The sequence below is a fragment of the Anguilla rostrata genome, chromosome 2, assembly GCF_018555375.3.
Source record: "Anguilla rostrata isolate EN2019 chromosome 2, ASM1855537v3, whole genome shotgun sequence".
In the NCBI taxonomy this organism is placed as follows: domain Eukaryota; kingdom Metazoa; phylum Chordata; class Actinopteri; order Anguilliformes; family Anguillidae; genus Anguilla; species Anguilla rostrata.
In genome coordinates, this window is record NC_057934.1 from 760,129 (window position 1) to 780,078 (window position 19,950).

The following is a 19,950-nucleotide window of genomic DNA, read 5'->3' on the forward strand; positions in this document are numbered from 1 at the left end:
GTCTATCCCAGCATGCATTGGACACCAACCCATCGCAGGGTACATGCATCATTCACACACACTCACAATCATGGAGAATTGAGAGTCTCCAATTAGCCTAACCTGCATGTCTTTGGACTGTGGGAGGAAACCGGAGTACCTGGAAGAAACCCATGCAGATGCAGGGAGAACATTCAAACTCCTCACAGAATTTCAATTTCAATTTCGATACTTTTATTGTCCCCGGAGGGAAATTTGCCTTGCGCGGCAGGTATACAAAGGGTAAAACAACACAGACCACATTTTACACAACAGCCGTAAAAACACAGACACTTAACAGACATGAGATTAAAACACGAGCAGGAAACACTTGACCGTAAAGTGCATAATCTGGGCATAACCAATTATCGATATTTGTCAATACATAGCATTATACAGCACATCATTAGGTTAAAATAAATAAATAAATAAATAAAAGGCAATCATAACAAGAGTGTTAAGAGCAATGTCATTACTTGTGTGTGTTCAGCAGAAAGATAGAATTTAAGAATTATTTAAATAGAATAAAACCACTTTCCCAAGCAGGCAACAGACTGTAGTAACATAAATGGTAATAGTGCAACTGCATAATCCTACCAGCTGTGGGCACTGTTTATCCTTTGGATTTGTTCAAGTGCCAAGTCACTCTAGGCACACAATGTACTACATTAACATCAGGGAAGAGTTTCACAGTGTTTCACGGTTTGACATAAGAAGCGTGGAGTGTAGTTTTTAATGCGTGCTATATTTATGTTGAATAAAGACTGAGTGTAGATTACTCATTATACTGATAGTACATGTTTGCGTTTTTCATTTTCCCTGAAATGTGGTCACATAATGTGAAAATACAGAAATTACATGTAGCAGTTATGAAACCAACAGTATATTATATGCCTTAATTTGCCTACCTTATCTTGACAAATATATGAGGTATGCAACAGCACTTCAGAGTATAGGTTTACTACATTCTGGTTTACTAACTCTATGATTATACATTAAAAAACAGCCATTTAAATCACATTTAAATACACATTGATAATGCTCATCGCTCACAGAGATTGATTGCTCAGTTGTTTTCATTACATGCTCATATCCTTAACAAGCCACATACCTCCTTTATTTTTATATTATTTCCACATTCAGTAATGTGCTCATAAATGCATTCTTAATGTGACATTGAGACACTAGCCACTGCACGTCGCGCAGAGCGTAGCCTACTTTGCGTGGTGTAAATTGTTTTACATTATGTTGGCCATGACTTGGAATCGTGTACGTCTTTGTTTATGCTGTTGCTCATGGTTGATCGGCGTTTACACTCAAACGGTTTTGGCACTACACGAATAATGCTTGGGTTGTATTTGGATGAATTGGTAATTATCTAAAAATGTTTCATAGAATTTTTCAGTGTTTATGAATACTTAACGTAGCATATACTATAAAGGAAAATATTAATGGGGGGTCGGTCACCTGATTCTGCTAATTCGCAGTTCAATGAGGTCTCGAGCTGATGAATGATGCTTTGTTATGGTTGGAGTGAACGCGAACAGGTCAGGGTAGATCTCTAGGAATCTCTAGGGCTGGGAACCACTGCCGAAGCATTTGACTTTACAAAAGAATCCTCCTACGCGCTTTCAATGAATCTTTCACCCGCAGGTGTGTCAGCTCAGGTCATGTGATCTTTTTAGTAAGGTGTGTGTAGCCAACTGTCTGTGAAACTCTTTTCCATATTTCCAAATATTTTAGTTTCCTTTGGAAACGTGTGCAGCGTTTGAGCCTGAGGAATGGCCTCAAACAAGAGAATATGTACAGAGGGACTGTAATAGCCTGCGGATGTCGTATTTTAAACAGCACTTAAAACAGTGTTAGATTTAGCCACGAATGCAGTTTCCATACACTGACGACATGGTGCTTGTAGATAGTGACACTGTACAAAGTGTGCAACGTGGATGCAAATGTAGGCTTCTTGAAACAGGAAAATGCCTGCATCCTTTTTCGATTCCAATTATAGCAATAGCTTGTTCAAATTCCACGGTGTGTTTCGAAAACATTTTGCGTTTTGGCCTTTTTAGAGAGTATGTAGGTATAACATATATTTAGATTCGATACAACACAATGGATTATGTCCTCCCTAATTGTTTCTTTTCTTACATATAAGTGGTTACTTTTCTTGTTAAGCGTTGCTGTTGTTCAATAAATACTGTCACATTTGTACACCGCCTCAGTTGTCATATTTAGTAGGCTAGGCCTTTTTAACTTCGGTTACTCCACGGGATGATCCATGTTTGATATGTACAGTGGGTGTTGCGTACATACAACCGAAACAATAAGGGAGACCCACCCACTCGTGGTGAAACTGCAGCACGTCCTTCCTGATAGTGTTTCCACCCAGAGAAGCCCGGACGACTACAGCTTCAGTAAGTACGCTACACAAATTTCGCTGTTTCGTTTTGTTTCTGTCGTCACATTTACAGAAGTTTATATCCGCGAAGATTCCCAACTTTGTAAAGAGACGGCCTTAACTCAGGCGTTTCATTTTAATTAGCCTAAGTGCTTACAGGCTACAGAACAATCCTCTTTATCGTGGTAGGCTACTGTGTTTGATGCGTTTCCTAACATACACTGAAATATATGCCTATTCATGCAGGTCGTGTTGTGCCGTCTTCGAAATAAAATATTAGCCTATTATTCCATTCTCCCTATTAGTTCCCGGAGGTCTTACGTAAGCGTTAGCATAACGTTACTCCGCTACACAGCTGCCATTTTGTATGAAGTGGACTTTTGATGCTGTCTTTCTTTTGCTCGGCGCCGCAATGCAGTTCGCGTCTTGGCCTACAATATGATGCAATCGTAAATCATATTGTAATGTTCATATATCACGAGATCTGAAAAGAGTTTTTGTTGCAGCGAGAATAAGAAAAGAGCGCACGATGTTGCAACATGTTATTTCCATTGAATAGGAAGTAGGTTGTCGTACATTGAGTGAGAGTGTGACATTGCCACAGCTTGTGGGGTCTGCTAGCTCTCAGAATATTTCACGCAGAGCTTATAAGCATCTTAAATTCGGCTTGATTTGGAGAATTATGTTTTTCGGTGTGTTAAATTTTCAATTATATAAAATGTGTAGTTTTTCCTCTCTGATCGGCCGGCGTGCACGAGGTTACAATCTCATCTGTATAGCGAACAACACCTGTTGCATTTCTGAGAGATACAGGATTTTGCAGTGATGCGTAGGGAACATGATGGGAGGCCATAATGTATTAGCTTATATAAACACGTTTTCAGCATATAAAAATGCCAAGTTACTCCTGCATACAAAGTACCGTTTATACGCTATTGATTAAAACTAGCAAAATCTTGGCCTGTCGTTAAAAGTATTAATATCAAAATGAGGCCTAGTTACAGTAAACAATATTAGCTTAGCTCACACTGATTAAACGTTCTGTTCCAAAACAATGCTACCCAGTGTTTCCTAAATTATTTAACTTGGCCCTGTGTTTGTTACTGGTACCATCTGAAAAGTGTGTGATCATTCAAAGATTATGTGGTAAATTAGTTTGAAATTTCAATCATTTATAGTGGAAATAATCAGCAGTTCAGCTGTGTTCCACTTAAACATAGTTAAACTACATTAGTGTGTACTTTAAGTTGTACATTTTGTAAAATTAACCTGACAAACAATGAACATACAATTTCTGGAGTTTAAGTCTTCATCAGCTGTTTAAAGCATTATTTTAAATAATAATGATAATAAAGATCAGTTTGTCTTCTACCATGAGGCCATTTTTTTATTTGACCCTTTGACGTGACACAAAGTTTAAAATGCTAATAGAATGTATCTTGTCAATACAAATGCAGTGGTTTGTGATTTTTAAAATGATGTCCTTAAAAAAAAAAAAAAAAACTAACTAAAAGGGAAGGGGGCTATTTTGTATTGTCAAGTCTGCAATGTTCAGTTGTTATTTTTAGAAATGTCAGCAGGATGTAGCCTACTGTAGTTTGAGGTTACATTGCTGTGCCATATTTAAGCACGAAAAAGACTATGAAACTAATGTAAATATGTAGCCTACGCAGCGAAGGGGTGGAGTTCATGTGTGCTCTCGCGAGATATCTAAACCAACGGGGTGCACTTCCAAAAAAATAAATGTAATTGTAGGATTGTAGAAACGTTTGGCTAATGTCTTGCCCTAATTGTTTGTCTGTCCAGGTGTACAGTGTTATAGTGTGAGGGTAATTAGAAAACTGTTGAAATCTGTGTCAGAATGCTGGGAGGAATTTGGTCTCATTCCAGGTAAAATTCAGTTGTAGCTACGGTTTACCTGCTTGCTTATCTATGCTTTCTATAGGAACGTGCTGGGAGAAGTTTGTTAGTTTCCCTGACAACAAGCGTGCTTAAGCATGTTTGCCTGTTACGCAATGCTACCTCACGCAGATATGACACAAGTGCACAAACTTTAGATATTTGCTTTTATAGCATCCATGACTGCACCCAGGGGCGGAGCTAGCCTGTCATACGTTCATTCTCCACAGGGGTGGAGCTAGTCTATCATGCATGCATTCTCCTGGGGGCGGAGCTAGCCTGTCATACACATGGGTAGCCTATGTGAGGCAGGATGAGAAATAGAGAATAAACACAATTAGAATAATGCAGAAGAATACATTTATGATACTATACATTTCAACGTCTACTCTGATTAAAAAATGAGTGAGTGAGCTCCATAATCTAAGACCAGGACTTTTTTTTGTTTTTCTTGATTTGGCTCTGTACTCTACAATTTTGAATATGCAATCAAACAATTTGCCCAATCTGAATTCAGTTGAACATGCTTTTCATATGCTGAAGGGAGAACTTAAGGCAACGAGAACTAAAAAAACAAAAACAAGCAGGAGCTGAAGATTGGCCTGGGTACAGGCCTGGCAGAGCATCACCAGATCACACAACTTGGTTTTGCGCATGATTTTGATGATATGGCTGGACCAACCTGTTGGGTTTCCCTTGCAGGTCGCCAGCATGAGTTACCCTGGATATCCCCAGCCCGGCGGTGGGTACCCACCCCAGGGGGGCGGCTATCCCCCCCAAGCAGGCGGCTATCCCCCGCAACCCGGAGCCTACCCCCCACAGCCTGGGGCCTACCCTCCTCAAGCTGGGGGATATCCCCCTCAGGGCGGCGGCTATCCTGGGCAGCCGGGCGGCTACCCTCCCCAGTCCGGCGGCTATCCTGGGCAGCCAGGCGGCTATCCTGGGCAGCCAGGCGGCTACCCTCAGCAGCCAGGCGGCTTTCCCCAGCAACCGGGCGGCTTTCCCCAGCAACCGGGCGGCTTCCCCCAGCAACCGGGCGGCTTTCCCTCCATGCCTCCCGGCGGTAAGCACGCAGCTTTAGCGCTAATCGCTACTCGCTAGTTTTGCGGGATACTGGATCTTTCCCAGCTTTGCTTCTTGAGTACTTTTTTTTTTTTCCCCATGAGAATTTTCTGTTTAAAGAAATATTCTGTAATGTACGATTTACCCTTTAATTTGTACTATTCAATTCATTAATTTCCTGACCTACATAAGAAATGGTTTGACAGGGCAGAGTATTTTTTTGCTGTCGAGGAAACAGTACTGGCATGGTTTAGGACTTAAAACCCCTAAGCATGATGGATATTGTTCCTTAGACTTTCACCTGCTGATTAATGCATGTCATAACTTTTAGATAATAACAAGTGTGGTTCAGTGATTAGATTATGTCATTGGTGAACCACGTATAATATGGTAGTCAGTACCTCATCTCGATTGGCTGTGAGTTTGAAACACAGTTTACTGAGGCAGTTTGTATACTAATATGCAGTGGCATGGAATTACATAAATGCTGTCTGCTGAATATCATTTCAATGATGGATACAGCATGCCTAAAATATTATAATTTACAATATAGACTTGGTCTTGCCTTAGTAAATGACCTAGTTTATTGAAGTATTTTATAAATGGCACATGTTTTGCCCGTGAAGAGTTGCTGGGGAGGATAGTGTGGTGTGAATGTAAGGCTGCCGCTGATGTAAACTGCGGAACGTTCCGGTCTGTCTGCACTGACCGAGGCGGCGGCGACTTGGTGATAAAACGCTAGAGAAAGCATTCCACAGTCCGTATCCCGTCCCACAGGGAGGGGGGCGCGGTCTGCTTTCGGGCAGACAAAGAATGCCTCGTAAAGAGCTTTCAGACTTGGGGAGGGCAGGGGGTGGGGGTCTGGGGGATAGGAGGAGCTCAGTTTTGGTTTTTTTACTTGTTATCTGTTCTGAAAATGTCTGGTGTCTCTACGCTTTCCATATTAGTTCTAAAAAGTGATTGTGTAATTAGTCTTTACGCTATTAGTTTACCCTCTTTGATGAGATTGAAACTTTTGTAATGCTATTGTCAGAGTTGCAGTGTGAAATTTTATGTTCATTAACCTATTTCCATTCTGCCTAATGTGCATCTTGGTCTTGGTCTCTTAATACATGTATTTGAATGAATGGCCTGCTTAAATGGTCTTGTATTTAAAAAATAATAATAGTGGCACAGGTGAAAACAACATGATTTAGACTGCCTTTATCAAAGTTGACTAAACTCAGTTGTGGAAGCATGCACACTGATGTAGTGCCAATCTGCAGCTGAAATGTGGGTGTTTGGTGACTAATCGATGTGAACGGGTCTTTTCCTTTGTAGGCAGTAACACTGGTTGGGGAAGTGGACCAGGCTTTGGAGCGGTAAAGTTCACTGTGATTCTAGACACATGTTGCACATACAGAATACTAAATACATTAATTTCACATGAGGAAATAATTTTAATGAAATTGAATTGTATAAATTAAATTACTCAATATCGCTCGAGCTGATGAGATTTGACTGCCGAAAGTCCAGCGCGTTGCGCGTGTGTGTTGTGATGTAAAGTAAAGGATGCGTGTGTGTGTTGTGATGTAAAGTAAAGGATGCGTGTGTGTGTTGTGATGTAAAGTAAAGGATGCGTGTGTGTGTTGTGATGTAAAGTAAAGGATGCGTGTGTGTGTTGTGATGTAAAGTAAAGGATGTGTGTGTGTGTTGTGATGTAAAGTAAAGGATGCGTGTGTGTTTTCCTTTACATTTACATGAGCAAATCAAATGGGAAATTTAAATTTCAGTCACGTGCATTATTCAGGTTAATTTTCCATCAGCTCCAGTGGGTTAAATTCTCTGTCTCTTCCACGAGCCTGTCTGGTAGAGTTTGTGTCCACAGCTTTTGGAATGTGACCGATATTAATAGTGGCTCTATACTTAGTTCTATATTTAATTGTCTGCCTTGGCCAGAGTGATGTAGACAGACACTGATTCATTTAGCGTACAACAACAGTCCCCCCCACCTGGGAATTTACCCAGAGTCCTTGGGATTGCAAGCCCTGCCCTTCAGCAGCTGTTCCCCTCTGTGAAGCCTTCATGTGACAAATCATCTCGAGCTAAAGAGATTCTGCCTTCTCACCTGGAGGACAGAAGCATCCGTCTTTGTCCATCGCTCTTCTCAAAAGCACTCTTTGACCAGTGGGTTTTGGTGCACTCTCCCTCACTGGTACCTTGTGTGATCCAGCCCCAGGGCGGTGGAGGCATGCCCCAGGGATATCCAGGTGGTCCCGCCCCAGGCCAGCAGCCCATGCCAAATTACCCAGCAGCCCCTGGAGCTAACCCGTCCATGCCGGCCTATGGAGGGGGGGGTCCTGCAGCACCGATGGCCCCAGCTGTTAATGTGAGAGACCCCTTTTTTCAGCGTTTTACCTTGCAAACATCTTGTTACATTAGAATATCTTTACTGCCGTCATGGTAGATGGCTTGGTGTGGTGTTCATGGCTGCTCCTCGTGGGGCAGGAATAATAATCGATTTGCACGCTGGATTGTAAACGGGGTGTATAGCCAGGTGTCGTGTTCATGACTGTTGTACGTGAGGCAGGTATAATAGTTGATTAGTAAACGGTGTGTAGTAAACGGTGTGTATAGCCAGCTGTAGTGTTCATGGCTGCTCCTCGTGAGCAGGTATAATAGTTGATTAGTAAACGGCGTGTATAGCCAGCTGTAGTGTTCATGGCTGCTCCTCATGGGGCAGGAGTAACTGGTGTTTAACCCTGGACTCTTAGAGAGGATACCGGGGCTCAATCAAGGACTTCCCCGGAGCGGACCCTCTGAGAGACGTGGAGGTCCTCCGGAAGGCCATGAAGGGCTTCGGTGAGCAGTCCTCCTCCTAATGACCCTGCGCTATTCGCCCTTTCCGCCCGGATTTCAGATTACTCTGCTCATTTACGTGAAGTGATCACAGCCTGTGTGCCGTAAGTGGTCAAGGCAAGTGCATATTTACTGGGAAAAGTTCTGTCACCAAAAAAAAAGAAGAGAATTCACCATATTTTAACAGGGTGTCAGTTGTGTGTTATTCATATTTAATTTGCAGCTGATTGTTATATTGCATGTCTCTCTTCTGGAACATCTTACCCATGTTGAATTATTGCAGGATTTTTCCGTAAGCTATGTGACCAGTGTGAGGTTTGGAGCAGTGACTGTGTGTAAATACACTTACATGTCAAACGCTTTCGACAGGCACTGATGAGCAGGCTATAATCGAGCTGCTCGGAAACCGCACTACCAAGCAGCGTGTGCCGTTGCTGGCGGCCTATAAAACCACGTACGGAAAGGTGAGGTTGCGTGCGGTACTTTCACAGATTTCGCCTCACGCGTGACAACGGGATACATGACTGCATGCGGGTTTGAGATTGACTCTGTCTTTCTTCCAGGATTTGATTTCCGATTTGAAGTCGGAACTCACCGGAAACTTCGAGCACCTCGTCCTGACCATGTTGAGGACTCCTGCTCAGCTGGCCGCTCATGAGCTTAAGGATGCCATTCAGGTGAGTGAACACCTGCCAGTGTCACTACCATCCATCTTTGATTTCTACTTTCAGAGAAGTTTGTGTTTAGCGTTGTATTTTTCCATCATCTTAAATGAGTCATTTGAAAGGAGAAGAGAATAATTTATGTGCTGCAATTGCTGTTTACAATAGATTATGGTAATGAGATGTGTTGGTACTAAGTCAAATATGTAAGTTGGCTGTCAAAGAGGTAGAATGTTGATTGCTCTTACATCTAACAGGAAAAGCCGGTTTCTTACACACCCCAGATCGTGATTGTCTCTGAACTTTGGTGCGTTAGAGCGCGAGTGTGTCAAAGGTTCAAGAGCAGGTGCCAAACGGCATGTCGAGGCAGGAAACCCTGGAAGCTGAATCTGAGGCTGAGGCTGAAGCTGAAGCTGAAGCTGAAGCTGAGGCTGAAGCTGATGAGGCTGAAGCTGATGAAGCTGTTTGAAGGCTGAAGGCATGTTTTTATCTGACAGGGAGCTGGCACAGACGAGGCCTGCCTCATCGAGATCCTGGCTTCCCGCAACAACGCTGAGATCCACGAAATCAACGCAATTTACAAAGCAGGTCGGTGTCGTTGGTTAGGGACAGATCACCCACCCTCCTGGTTTATGGTTGGGAGGTGTCCTTGGTTAGGGACAGATCATCCACCCTCCTGGTTTATGGTTGGGAGGTGTCGTTGGTTAGGGACGGATCACCCACCCTCCTGGTTTATGGTTGGGAGGTGTCGTTGGTTAGGGACGGATCACCCACCCTCCTGGTTTATGGTTGGGAGGTGTCGTTGGTTAGGGACGGATCACCCACCCTCCTGGTTTATGGTTGGGAGGTGTCGTTGGTTAGGGACAGATCACCCACCCTCCTGGTTTATGGTTGGGAGGTGTCGTTGGTTAGGGACGGATCATCCACCCTCCTGGTTTATGGTTGGGAGTCTGCCTTGTGCCGTGTCAGGGTGCTTGCCAGGTCATTGTGTTTGGAGAGTGTATTCAGTTCACTATGTGCATGAAAATGATTGGTTTGGTTCCAAGTTTTGTCTTATAGCTTAAAACATGAATGATTGCAAAGCTAGTATGGGAACATTTCTTTCCTCTCCAGTCCAGCGTGTGCGTGCGTGCGTGCGTGCGTGCGTGCGTGCGTGCGTGCGTGCGTGCGGTGATGTTATGAATATGTCATTGTAGATGTGCAGTTGAATTGCCTGGAAAATCATTCTAGGATGTTTAAAGCTTAATTTAATTTCAGATTATGGCAAGAAACTGGAGGATGCGATCATTAGTGACACGTCAGGACACTTCCGCAGGCTGCTGGTCTCCCTTTCTCAGGTGACGTGCTTTTCATACTATGCAAAGTAGGTGTGGAGTCCCTGTCACTGCACCTTATTATCCATTGTGTTGAAATAATTATTCAGCTATTGTCGTTGTAATTATATGCACAGCACTGGAAATTCAAGCTGCCAAGGATGACTCATACACAAGTCAGATATTACAGGCAGATTTGTGTATTTATTTAGTCTGTGAGTGAATGTTTTTGCTACCTTTTACCTTACAGTATGTAGAAGTATTGGTATTTCTTTATTATAAAAGTGAAACATTATTTCTCTACCTGTTGTTTTGTATATGTAACACAATTTTATTGTTATTTACTTCCCAGTAATTGTAAATACTGTTTTACCTTGGCCAGATCTATAAATTATGCTTTTGCACATGAGAATTGTGTATAAAAATTAAATGATGTGTATAGTGTTATTAGCTTATTATAGTATTAAAGTGTGTTAAAGTTCCCTACAAACTGAACTGTAGCTGCCGTCAGAACACCTCCATGGAAACCATTCTTTACCTTGCATGCATTGCAGCCCACTAAGCTTGGGTGCGTCACTGCTTTGTCATTTCTTCCAGCTCTGTGGGTATAATGGTTAGGTTGGAGTGCAGCACTGTGGTTAGTGAGCGGTTAAAGCACCAGAAACTGACATTTTTCCCGTCTGAATCCGTACATGCTCTGTCTTTTGGAGGAGTCATTTAGAGAGTGATTAAAGTGGCAGTAGATGAGACGTTTTTGGGCCTAATTTGTGTTGTCTTGCGTGTTTGCAGGGTAACAGAGATGAGAGGGAAACGGTGGACATCTCCGTGGCTAAACAGGATGCCCAGGTAACGGGAGCAAAGTGGCACTGCCCATGCGTCTGAAGAGAGAGGCAATAATTTGGGGTTTTTTTTTCCAGCCATACGGTCGTCCCACATGTTTACTTCTAACGTGAAATGTAATGATATTCACGTGGAGCACTTTGCTAAGAGGGTTTTTGGAAGCACTGAGATCGCTGCACTGTCCTGCTGACGCTTCAGCGGGTCCCTGTTTGTGTGATTGGTGCTCTCCTGGGCAGCCTTTGGGGTGTGGGGGGGGAAGGGCTCAGTCTCACGCTCATGTTTGCTTCGTCAGAAACTCTACGCAGCGGGGGAGAACAAGGTGGGGACTGACGAGTCGCAGTTCAACGCCATCCTGTGTGCGAGGAGCAAGCCCCACCTGAGAGCAGGTAGCTGAAGAAACGCTGCACCCTCAGCTCTGAGTTCCATTCCTCTGATCTCTCATTTCTCAGACTGACTCTGAACCGGCTGTATGTGGCTGTGTCAGGCTGTGCCACGCTCTCTCAGTCTCTGTTTTACGGTTAATGGCCATTTATTGTGTGCTTAAAATGTCCTCTTTATTTCACAGTATAGATGCCTGTGTATTATATATTATTAAAGTACAAATAATTAAAATAGGTTATGGGGAAACATTTAAATGTGGAATTGGCCAGAAGGACGTATTGCAGTGTGTATTAAACGTTGAGCAGTGGAGTTTGCGATAAGCACACTGAAACAGAACGTTCTGTGATAGCTGACTGAAGTGGTCTCTGTAGCGGTCGCTCCCTGTTGACAGGATATTGCAGCCACTTCCTGTTGGAAAGGGTCTGTGACCCGTATCACTGCAGAAGACACAAACAGTGAGCCGGCCGAGATGGAGGGAAGCCGTGGGTGCTCTGGAGGCTCACGGGTTCGGCTGGCTTTTACCCCCGTTTCTTCCCCATGGTTTCACTGACCGGGGGTTTGAGGTCCGATCCCTCGATCACAGTTATTTGTTTGTTACCGTAAAATAAATTTGCCAGAACGGGTCGTCTTGTTTTTAGTGATCTGATCCTTTTATCAGGGTAGACTGAACTGAAAAACACAGAATGAAGGTCGAGCAAAATGCAAATAAACCCTTTTCTAAGAACTATTTACTATTTTACGTAGTAAGTCAAATGGACAGATAACTTGCTGGAAGGCAAGAGAACGTGTGTTTTCCTTCGTTAAAGGAGCATAACAGAGCCACAGTTTGGTTGGTATGATTAACCCATCAAAAGTACTGTTCATACCAGCCTGTCACTGATCCTAAACGTGGGCCAGTCGACACTGAACTCTGAAATCGATTCACTTTCCCTCATAGTTGAATGCGTTGTTTTTTCTCATCGTGTATCCAGTTTGGTGTTCCATGATGTGTCCGGTTCGGTGTTTGGTGTTCCGTGGTGTGTCCAGTTCGGTGTTTGGTGTTTCTTGGTGTATCCGGTTTGGCGTATCCGGTTCAGTGTTTGGTGTTCCGTGGCGTATCCGGTTCGGTGTTTGGTGTTCCGTGGCGTGTCCGGTTCAGTGTTTGGTGTTCCGTGGCGTATCCGGTTCGGTGTTTGGTGTTCCGTGGCGTGTCCGGTTCAGTGTTTGGTGTTCCGTGGTGTGTCCGGTTCGGTGTTTGGTGATTAATGGAGCGCTCAGACCTCTCAGCCGCGTCTCTGCTGTGCCTCAGTGTTCCACGAGTACCAGCAGATGAGCGGGAGGGACGTGGAGAAGAGCATCTGCAGGGAGATGTCTGGAGACCTGGAGAGCGGCATGGTGGCTGTGGGTGAGTCAGTCCTCTTCCGCTGGATTCAAACTGGCAACTCTGCCCACTCTTTCTCATGCTGATAAATTTTGAAACTTTACTGACATTTTATTTAATTTTCTTTTAACTAAGCAAAAATGATTGTAGCCCCTTTTCAGAGGAGAAACTCGGTTTAAGGAACTTGTGCCAAGAAGCAGATATTTGCATGTATAATATGTGCACGTGTGAAATATTTAATTGGCAGGTTATAAAACTTCGCAGCCTCGTTAATTTAAATGTGCAGGGAATGGCATGCATGTACTCTTAGTAATTTTGTTATCTTGTATTTCCTCAGTTTGCTCTCGTGGTTCAGGGTGATGGTAACGTGTCTGTGTGCTGGGTGTTCTTGTTGTTTCTGTTTTCTTCTGAATGCTTATGGAATAAACATTTGAAGCCTGAGTCATTTTGTGGTCCCACGACATTGTGGTGAGGTCTGTTCTCTTTCCTGCTGTGGCCTCTGCATGCCCGTCGCTCTCCTGTCTGTTCCCGTGTAGAACGGGGGGCTCACTTCTGAGAGCACAGCACTGTAGATGTGTTCTCAGCGCACTACCGTCCAAAACACTTCGCAACTACAAGTGGGGGGATGATAAAGCAAAAAACTTACCATAACCCTGCTGTACCATGCATTTTAAAGGACTTCCTGTGTTCATCTCTGTGTGGATATGTGTGCGTTTGCTGTAAGTAGTGCTGTGTGAATGGAACGCTCGGTCTAGGTGCTGTAATGTTCTTTCCTTTTTTAGTGAAGTGCATCAAGAACACGCCAGCCTACTTCGCGGAACGACTGCACAAGGCCATGCAGGTGGGGATGAGCTTGCTCTGCCCTGATTGGGTGGCTGCCCTTTATTAAAGACACTTAAATGCTTTTGACTGCTTGGTGGATTTAGTACCACAGTTCTGGCTATCCCAGATTTCTCCACCTGCCTTGTTTTGACAGGGAGCTGGGACCAAGGACAGGACCCTGGTGCGGATCATGGTGTCCCGCGCGGAGGTGGACATGCTGGACATCCGTCAGGAGTATGCGCAGAAATACGGGAAGTCCCTGTACACGCACATCTCTGTGAGTAACTCTCCTGGTTCTCTATCTGCTTTCACCCCAAAATTTCCTTCATTTTTACTCAGTATCTGCTTTTTTCAGCTGTCTGCAACGAGTAGGTTGCATCATGTATAACTACACTCAGACTGTCATAAGTAAACGCAAAACATTAATAATCCCATTGAGACCAAAATGTGTAATTATTTTCCATTGTTCTTTATTAAATTACTTATGAAATATCATATTTTATGGTTCTGTTTCTCAGAGGGGAAAGCTGTGACTCAAGAAACCCGTTTCTAAATCTAGCATCTCCGACCTTTTTTTCAGCTTCTGTTTTTAAATGTTATGTTTCCTTTTGGATGCATTTGGTTACATATTACAAAACGATTGGCACCTGAATGGAAAAGAGCACCAGTTGGATGTTCTGCTCCCAGAATAGATCAAACACAACACTGTTAGGCTATAGAAACCAGCCTCTTGTTATTATCAGCACCCAGATGTGTGTTGTCACGTAAAAATATTTCTCTGCAAGAAAACTCAAAGAAAAAAAATCACAATATTAAAAATAAAACCCTGTCCTGTCTTTTACGTAATCTCATATTTCACTGAAAACCGTCTTGCTTCATATTTTAAAATTAATGAAAGATTTGCAGATGTTTAATATCGTAGTAACCTATTCAATTAAAAAATAGCCCTGCTCTTTAGATTCAGCAAACTGTGATTGTGGATTTATTTTTATTTATTTTTCAGCTGAAGACTGCGCGCGTATCCTAAATGCGATACGTGCGGTGTTTAGATATGAAAATGAGTGAATGAGCACTGGCATGTGTTTGTGAAAGTAGGTCAGCGCGGTCGGTTTGAACTGAAAGTGACCCACACTGGCTGTGCAGAGCTGGAGCCTGGTGCTCCTTTGGTATAGACTCATAACGCAGTGTGGAACATGTTTGTTTGCTCCTGTGTATATAGACGCATGACGCAGTGTAGAAAATGTTTGTTTGCTCCTGTGGTATAGACGAGTAAAACAGTGTGGAAAATGTTTGTTTTCTCCTGTGGTATAGACGAGTAAAACAGTGTGGAAAACATTTGTTTGCTTTCTGTCTGGCAGGGCGACACCTCTGGTGATTACAAGAAGCTGCTGTTAAAACTGTGTGGTGGAAATGACTAGAGGGGTTGAAGTCGTCACAAAGTTCTGGAAGTTCTGGAAGGTCTGGCAATCGAAACGTTGTGAACAGGTGCCCCTGTACCACACAGTAGTGTGCACGCCATAGCAATGCATGATGTGTCTGTGTTTTTTTTAGTCCCCATCAAGGCAAGTTTTTACATATATACTTATACGTGGCTAGGCTTTTATATCCTGTAATGAGAGAGGTATAGCAAATATAAGATGATTCCTGATGTATAATCATTAAGTGTGCGTATTGTTTGACTGAATATTTTGAGTATGTATCTCAGACTAAATGTCAAATATGTGTCGTGTGTCTCAGCCAACTCTATTGAAAGTACCATATTAATCGTGTAACAGCACTGACTGCCAAATATTAATGTAGCCATTCTATTAACAAATCTGCAATTGTAATGCCTCTGCTTATAATCCTATGCAATTTAACAAAATATTGTAAAATTAAATCTTAGATTTATGTTTGTAATGTAAGTAATCTTAGCTCTGCTGCAAAACAAATTTGACACAATTTTTTTTTTTTTTTACCAAAACATCTTTGGAAGATGAAATTGTTTTTTCTGAATAAAAGTCCAGACATTTATGCAGTAAATAATGTGTGTACTTATCTGTCAAGCAGTACATTTTTCTGTGAATTGATCAGTGTCCACAGTGCAGATGTGTGTTATATTACAGATGTATTGAATTATGAATACTCATTATTAATTTGGCCATATTATATATCTTGCATGGCCTGTGGAGTTCCCTAACAGGAGGCCCAGGGATTCTGCTCTGGACGAAATCACTCTTCAGCATCTGTTGACCCGTTGAGTTCCAGTCCTTAAAGAGAACTGCAACACCTGTATGACTGGCTCATTGGTCCATTGATTGGCTGAAAAGCAGAAACACTATTTTGAGTTCTGTAATCTGACTGGCTGTCTGAAACCTAGCATTTGCGTGTGGGGAGACCAGAAGCTTTATAAAAAGCCAGTGCACCTCAGCCAAGCCTGTGTTCTGAGTAAATAAAAGAGAAGTCAGGGTAGTGGGTAAGTGCATGTTCTCCGTTACCGTAATAAATTAAAGACTGGGCTGGGACCAGCGCACGGCACACACAGGTCCCCAGGGCTGCGTTTGGGAGCCTCGCTGTACCCCTCGCTGTACCCGCGCACACAAACAGGCTGTTACCCTCGCCTACCACCAGCTGAGAGGACAGACGGCCGTGCCCAGGTCCAGAACCCAGAGCTGTGCCAGGTCCAGAACCCAGAGCTGTGCCAGGTCCAGAACCCAGAGCTGTGCCAGGTCCAGAACCCAGAGCTGTGCCAGGTCCAGAACCCAGAGTGCTTCTCGGTACAGCAGAGCTGGGCATGGACGGCGTGTCTGTGTCCACTTCTCATGCCAATGTCTGGCCTAGTTACGTAATTAACCCTAACGCTTACTCAATCCGCCATTTTAGATGCTTTTCTGAGCCAAAGACTGTGCTTGGGTCCCTGTATGAAACGCTTTTTACACTGTTCTAATCTACGAGTGAACCAGTGTTGGTGTTTATAACCAGTTAGCTCATTTCGCCAGGGTAACAGAACCCTGCAAACACCCCCCCCCCCCCCCTCGTCCACACAGTTCAGGTTTTTCAGCTCCATGTGCTGAGAGAATGCACTCGCGGGTCTTCAGGGTGTGCTAGGAAGTGAACAAGAAGGGCTGCGTTGTCTGAAGATGATGGTCTATACAGAGGTGAGGTCTGTTTGTGAAGATGATGGTCTATACAGAGGTGAGGTCTGTTTGTGAAGATGATGGTCTATATAGAGGTGAGGTCTGTTTGTGAAGATGATGGTCTATTCAGGGTGAGGTCTGTTTGTGAAGATGATGGTCTAACAGAGTGAGGTCGTTTGTGAAGATGATGGTCTCATCAGAGGTGAGGTCTGTTTGTGAAGATGATGGTCTATACAGAGGTGAGGTCTGTTTGTGAAGATGATGGTCTATACAGAGGTGAGGTCTGTTTGTGAAGATGGTCTATACAGAGGTGAGGTCTGTTTGTGAAGATGATGGTCTATACAGAGGTGAGGTCTGTTTGTGAAGATGATGGTCTATACAGAGGTGAGGTCTGTTTGTGAAGATGATGGTCTATATAGAGGTGAGGTCTGTTTGTGAAGATGATGGTCTATACAGAGGTGAGGTCTGTTTGTGAAGATGATGGTCTATACAGAGGTGAGGTCTGTTTGTTGGTTACATGCTGCAAGGGGATAATCTTCAACGGGTTTAACATGGCGAAACTATTAACTGCAGTCACTGCTCCAGGAGGTATTGTTTATTGTCATGCATTTTACCAAATAACAGCTGCTTGCCAGGTTTTTCTTAAAATATTTTTTGGAGTCCAGGAAATAAACTTTAAGTGCTGTTCTGCTTTTGCTAACATGTTTTCTGATTCTCCGCCAGACTGTGCTTTTTTATGATTTTATAAATGATTGGGGATGATTGGTAGCAACTTGTAAGAACAAGCAGTTTGATTTCCTAACTTTCTGCGTGTCAATCATCAGTATTCAGGAGATCAGAAACATAAATCGCATAATGATTCACATTAACTTTTAATTTGTATAATGTGTTAGATGGAGAAGATGCATTCCACTGACTGGAATGGCAACAGAATTCAGTTCTGCCCATGTTTTGATTTAACAAATGGCAGTGAGGATTATGTGTATTTATTTATTTATTAAAAGGTGGGTGGAGCGTAATTGATATGCAGTCTTACTGAAGTAATTATGTTGATGAAAAGAACAGCTTGTTGTATGATTCACCACCAGCAGAGGGCAGTCTGAAACTGTAATGTGCTCTTATGGAAAGCAGCATGTATTCCTCCCTGTCCTTCACTATACTGTTGATTACAAGGAACAGCTTCTGTCTGGAATTTCCTTAACACACACACAGACACACGTATAGACACAGACTTACACATACACTCAAACACAACACATACACACACACACGCACACACACACATATACACGCACACACCCACACACACACACACACTCACACACTCATAACCCTGAATTAGTTGCCTTGTGCTCTGACATCAGAAGGCTGAAGTTCAGCCTCCAGTCAGATCTTACAGAAGGCCTTGGCACTGCACGCTTGTGGAGATGGATTGGGAGGACTTGCTCACTTCCTGTCCATGAGCTGTCCTTGTTACTCAAGACGCACCGCAGATTTTGGGCGGCCAGCCGTCTAGTCCCTGAACTGTGACTCCCCTGATGTGGCATCACATGTTTTGGCTTGGGATTAAAGAAAAGGAAATGTAAAGTGTGTGTTGCACACGTAATACCAATGTTACGTGCATCCTGTCGGCCCCCGTACCTCTGCGTGTGTGTGTGTTCGTGCGCGTGGGTTTGTGTGTGTGTGCGTGCGTTTGTGCGCGCACGCATGTGTGTGTGGCATGTATGGAGCTGGCTGCTTGAATAAAACACTTATTTTCAGTGTTGCTCTTATCTTTGCAACTGTTTGAAGAGAGCTTAGGTGTGAGGTAGCTTAGCAACAGGGAGATATCAGTCCATTGCTGTGAAATGAGGTTTGCGGTTTATCAAAATAAACATCACAGCCCTGGGTCAGTCCACTCACAGGACCAGCTTAATGTGGCATGATACTCTCTGACTGTTCCCGTTACTTTGGACCTTGTTCATCTTAAATGATTTATAATTCAATGATCAGATTCCTGACCTGTTTGTTTGTTGATGGGTATTATTCAGTGACTTGTTCCTACATCGCCTTTCTGTCTCCAAATGAACCCTGTTCCTACTTCATGAGCTAAGAGAAAGAGCTAAGGGTGACATCAACTGGCAAATTATCATTTCTGCTTCAACTCAGCAACATTTGGGCACTTACAGATAGTTCTTTTATCACATTGTACCATATTTGGTGATTTGGCATGACTTGCATTCTAGCACACTGCTGCTGCCTACTGAACCAAACTTTTTATCTCTGAAACTTACAACTATAAACTACTTTGACCTGAGCGCTTTGCCTTGCTTGCGCAAGCTGCAATATGAAGTGTTTTGAGTTTTTTCCCCCCCATCGGCATTTCCTAAAAATGTTCACACCAGCCGCCCTCCAAAATGATCATCCCCGTTTGCTTCGCAGAGAACGCTAAACTGCTGTGTCTATTTGCATTTCAAAGTGATTCTGCTCCGTTCCGCGGAGGCCAGGATTAAGCACGGCGGCCGTGGAGTCGGTCTGACAGCTTCCGTTTGAAGATGTGAGGTGCCACCGTCTCAGGTAGCAGTAATGCGCTTTACGTAAGTGGATCCGTCCCAGCGTGACTTTCGCTTTCTTATCCGCTGAAAAAAAAATTAATGCTAAAGTTACATTTTCAACACATTGACAGTGGTGCTGCAGTAAAGCAACAAGAGATGTGCTTGCTGCTAAAATAAAAATAATGTTCTCTATACAGAAACCGAATTCGCAATTCTAATATTCAGAAGACATTCCACTTTTGCCTCGTAATTTTGTGAAATCCCACAGAGGCCATTTTGTGGTGGTAACTCATCTAATTTACATCCTTCAATTACAGGTTGTCTCGGAGATTAATGCAGTCCAGATCTCGGCCAGACTGAAAGGAACGGCCTAACGAGCACTGTTCAATGGGTGCGACCTCTAGTGGCGATATTCTGTTAGTGCGGGAGATGCTTAGTCAGTTATCTGGAGATTAAGGGAGGGACACGGCCGTTTTTAGAGCCACATATTTCCGTTTCTGCGAGAATCCAAGCCAAAGGTAAAGAAAGTACGAGTGATCTTAGTGTGCTATTTGTAAATGGCAATGTGGCTGGTTCCGTGCGTGAGTATGATTCCATGTGATGTGGTCCATACTTTCAGGAATATGGATCAATGGAACATGAGAAATACTTGCCCAGCTGCCAAAAATAAAATTACAATAATACTGCAGTAGATTTTTTTGTCTCAC

General features: G+C 43.3%; 1 protein-coding gene across 3 annotated transcripts; it reads left to right on the forward strand.

The window, feature by feature from the left end:
* Positions 1–1,527: 1,527 nt before the first annotated feature.
* On the forward strand, positions 1,528–15,618 carry LOC135243053 (annexin A11-like). Of its 3 annotated transcripts, none has more exons than XM_064314546.1 (16): positions 1,528–1,671; positions 2,314–2,432; positions 5,018–5,354; positions 6,698–6,738; positions 7,590–7,745; positions 8,131–8,218; positions 8,585–8,679; positions 8,779–8,892; positions 9,375–9,465; positions 10,135–10,214; positions 10,980–11,036; positions 11,323–11,416; positions 12,700–12,795; positions 13,554–13,612; positions 13,748–13,870; positions 14,952–15,618. In XM_064314546.1, the coding sequence occupies exons 3-16, from the start codon at positions 5,027–5,029 to the stop codon at positions 15,009–15,011; spliced, it is 1,482 nt and encodes a 493-aa protein (XP_064170616.1). In that variant the 5' UTR covers positions 1,528–1,671; positions 2,314–2,432; positions 5,018–5,026; the 3' UTR covers positions 15,012–15,618. The 3 variants fall into 3 exon arrangements, with proteins under 3 accessions (XP_064170616.1, XP_064170607.1, XP_064170624.1); XM_064314537.1 differs by having other exon boundaries at positions 1,529–1,671; positions 5,018–5,378; XM_064314554.1 differs by having other exon boundaries at positions 1,529–1,671; positions 5,018–5,333.
* Positions 15,619–19,950: the final 4,332 nt, after the last annotated feature.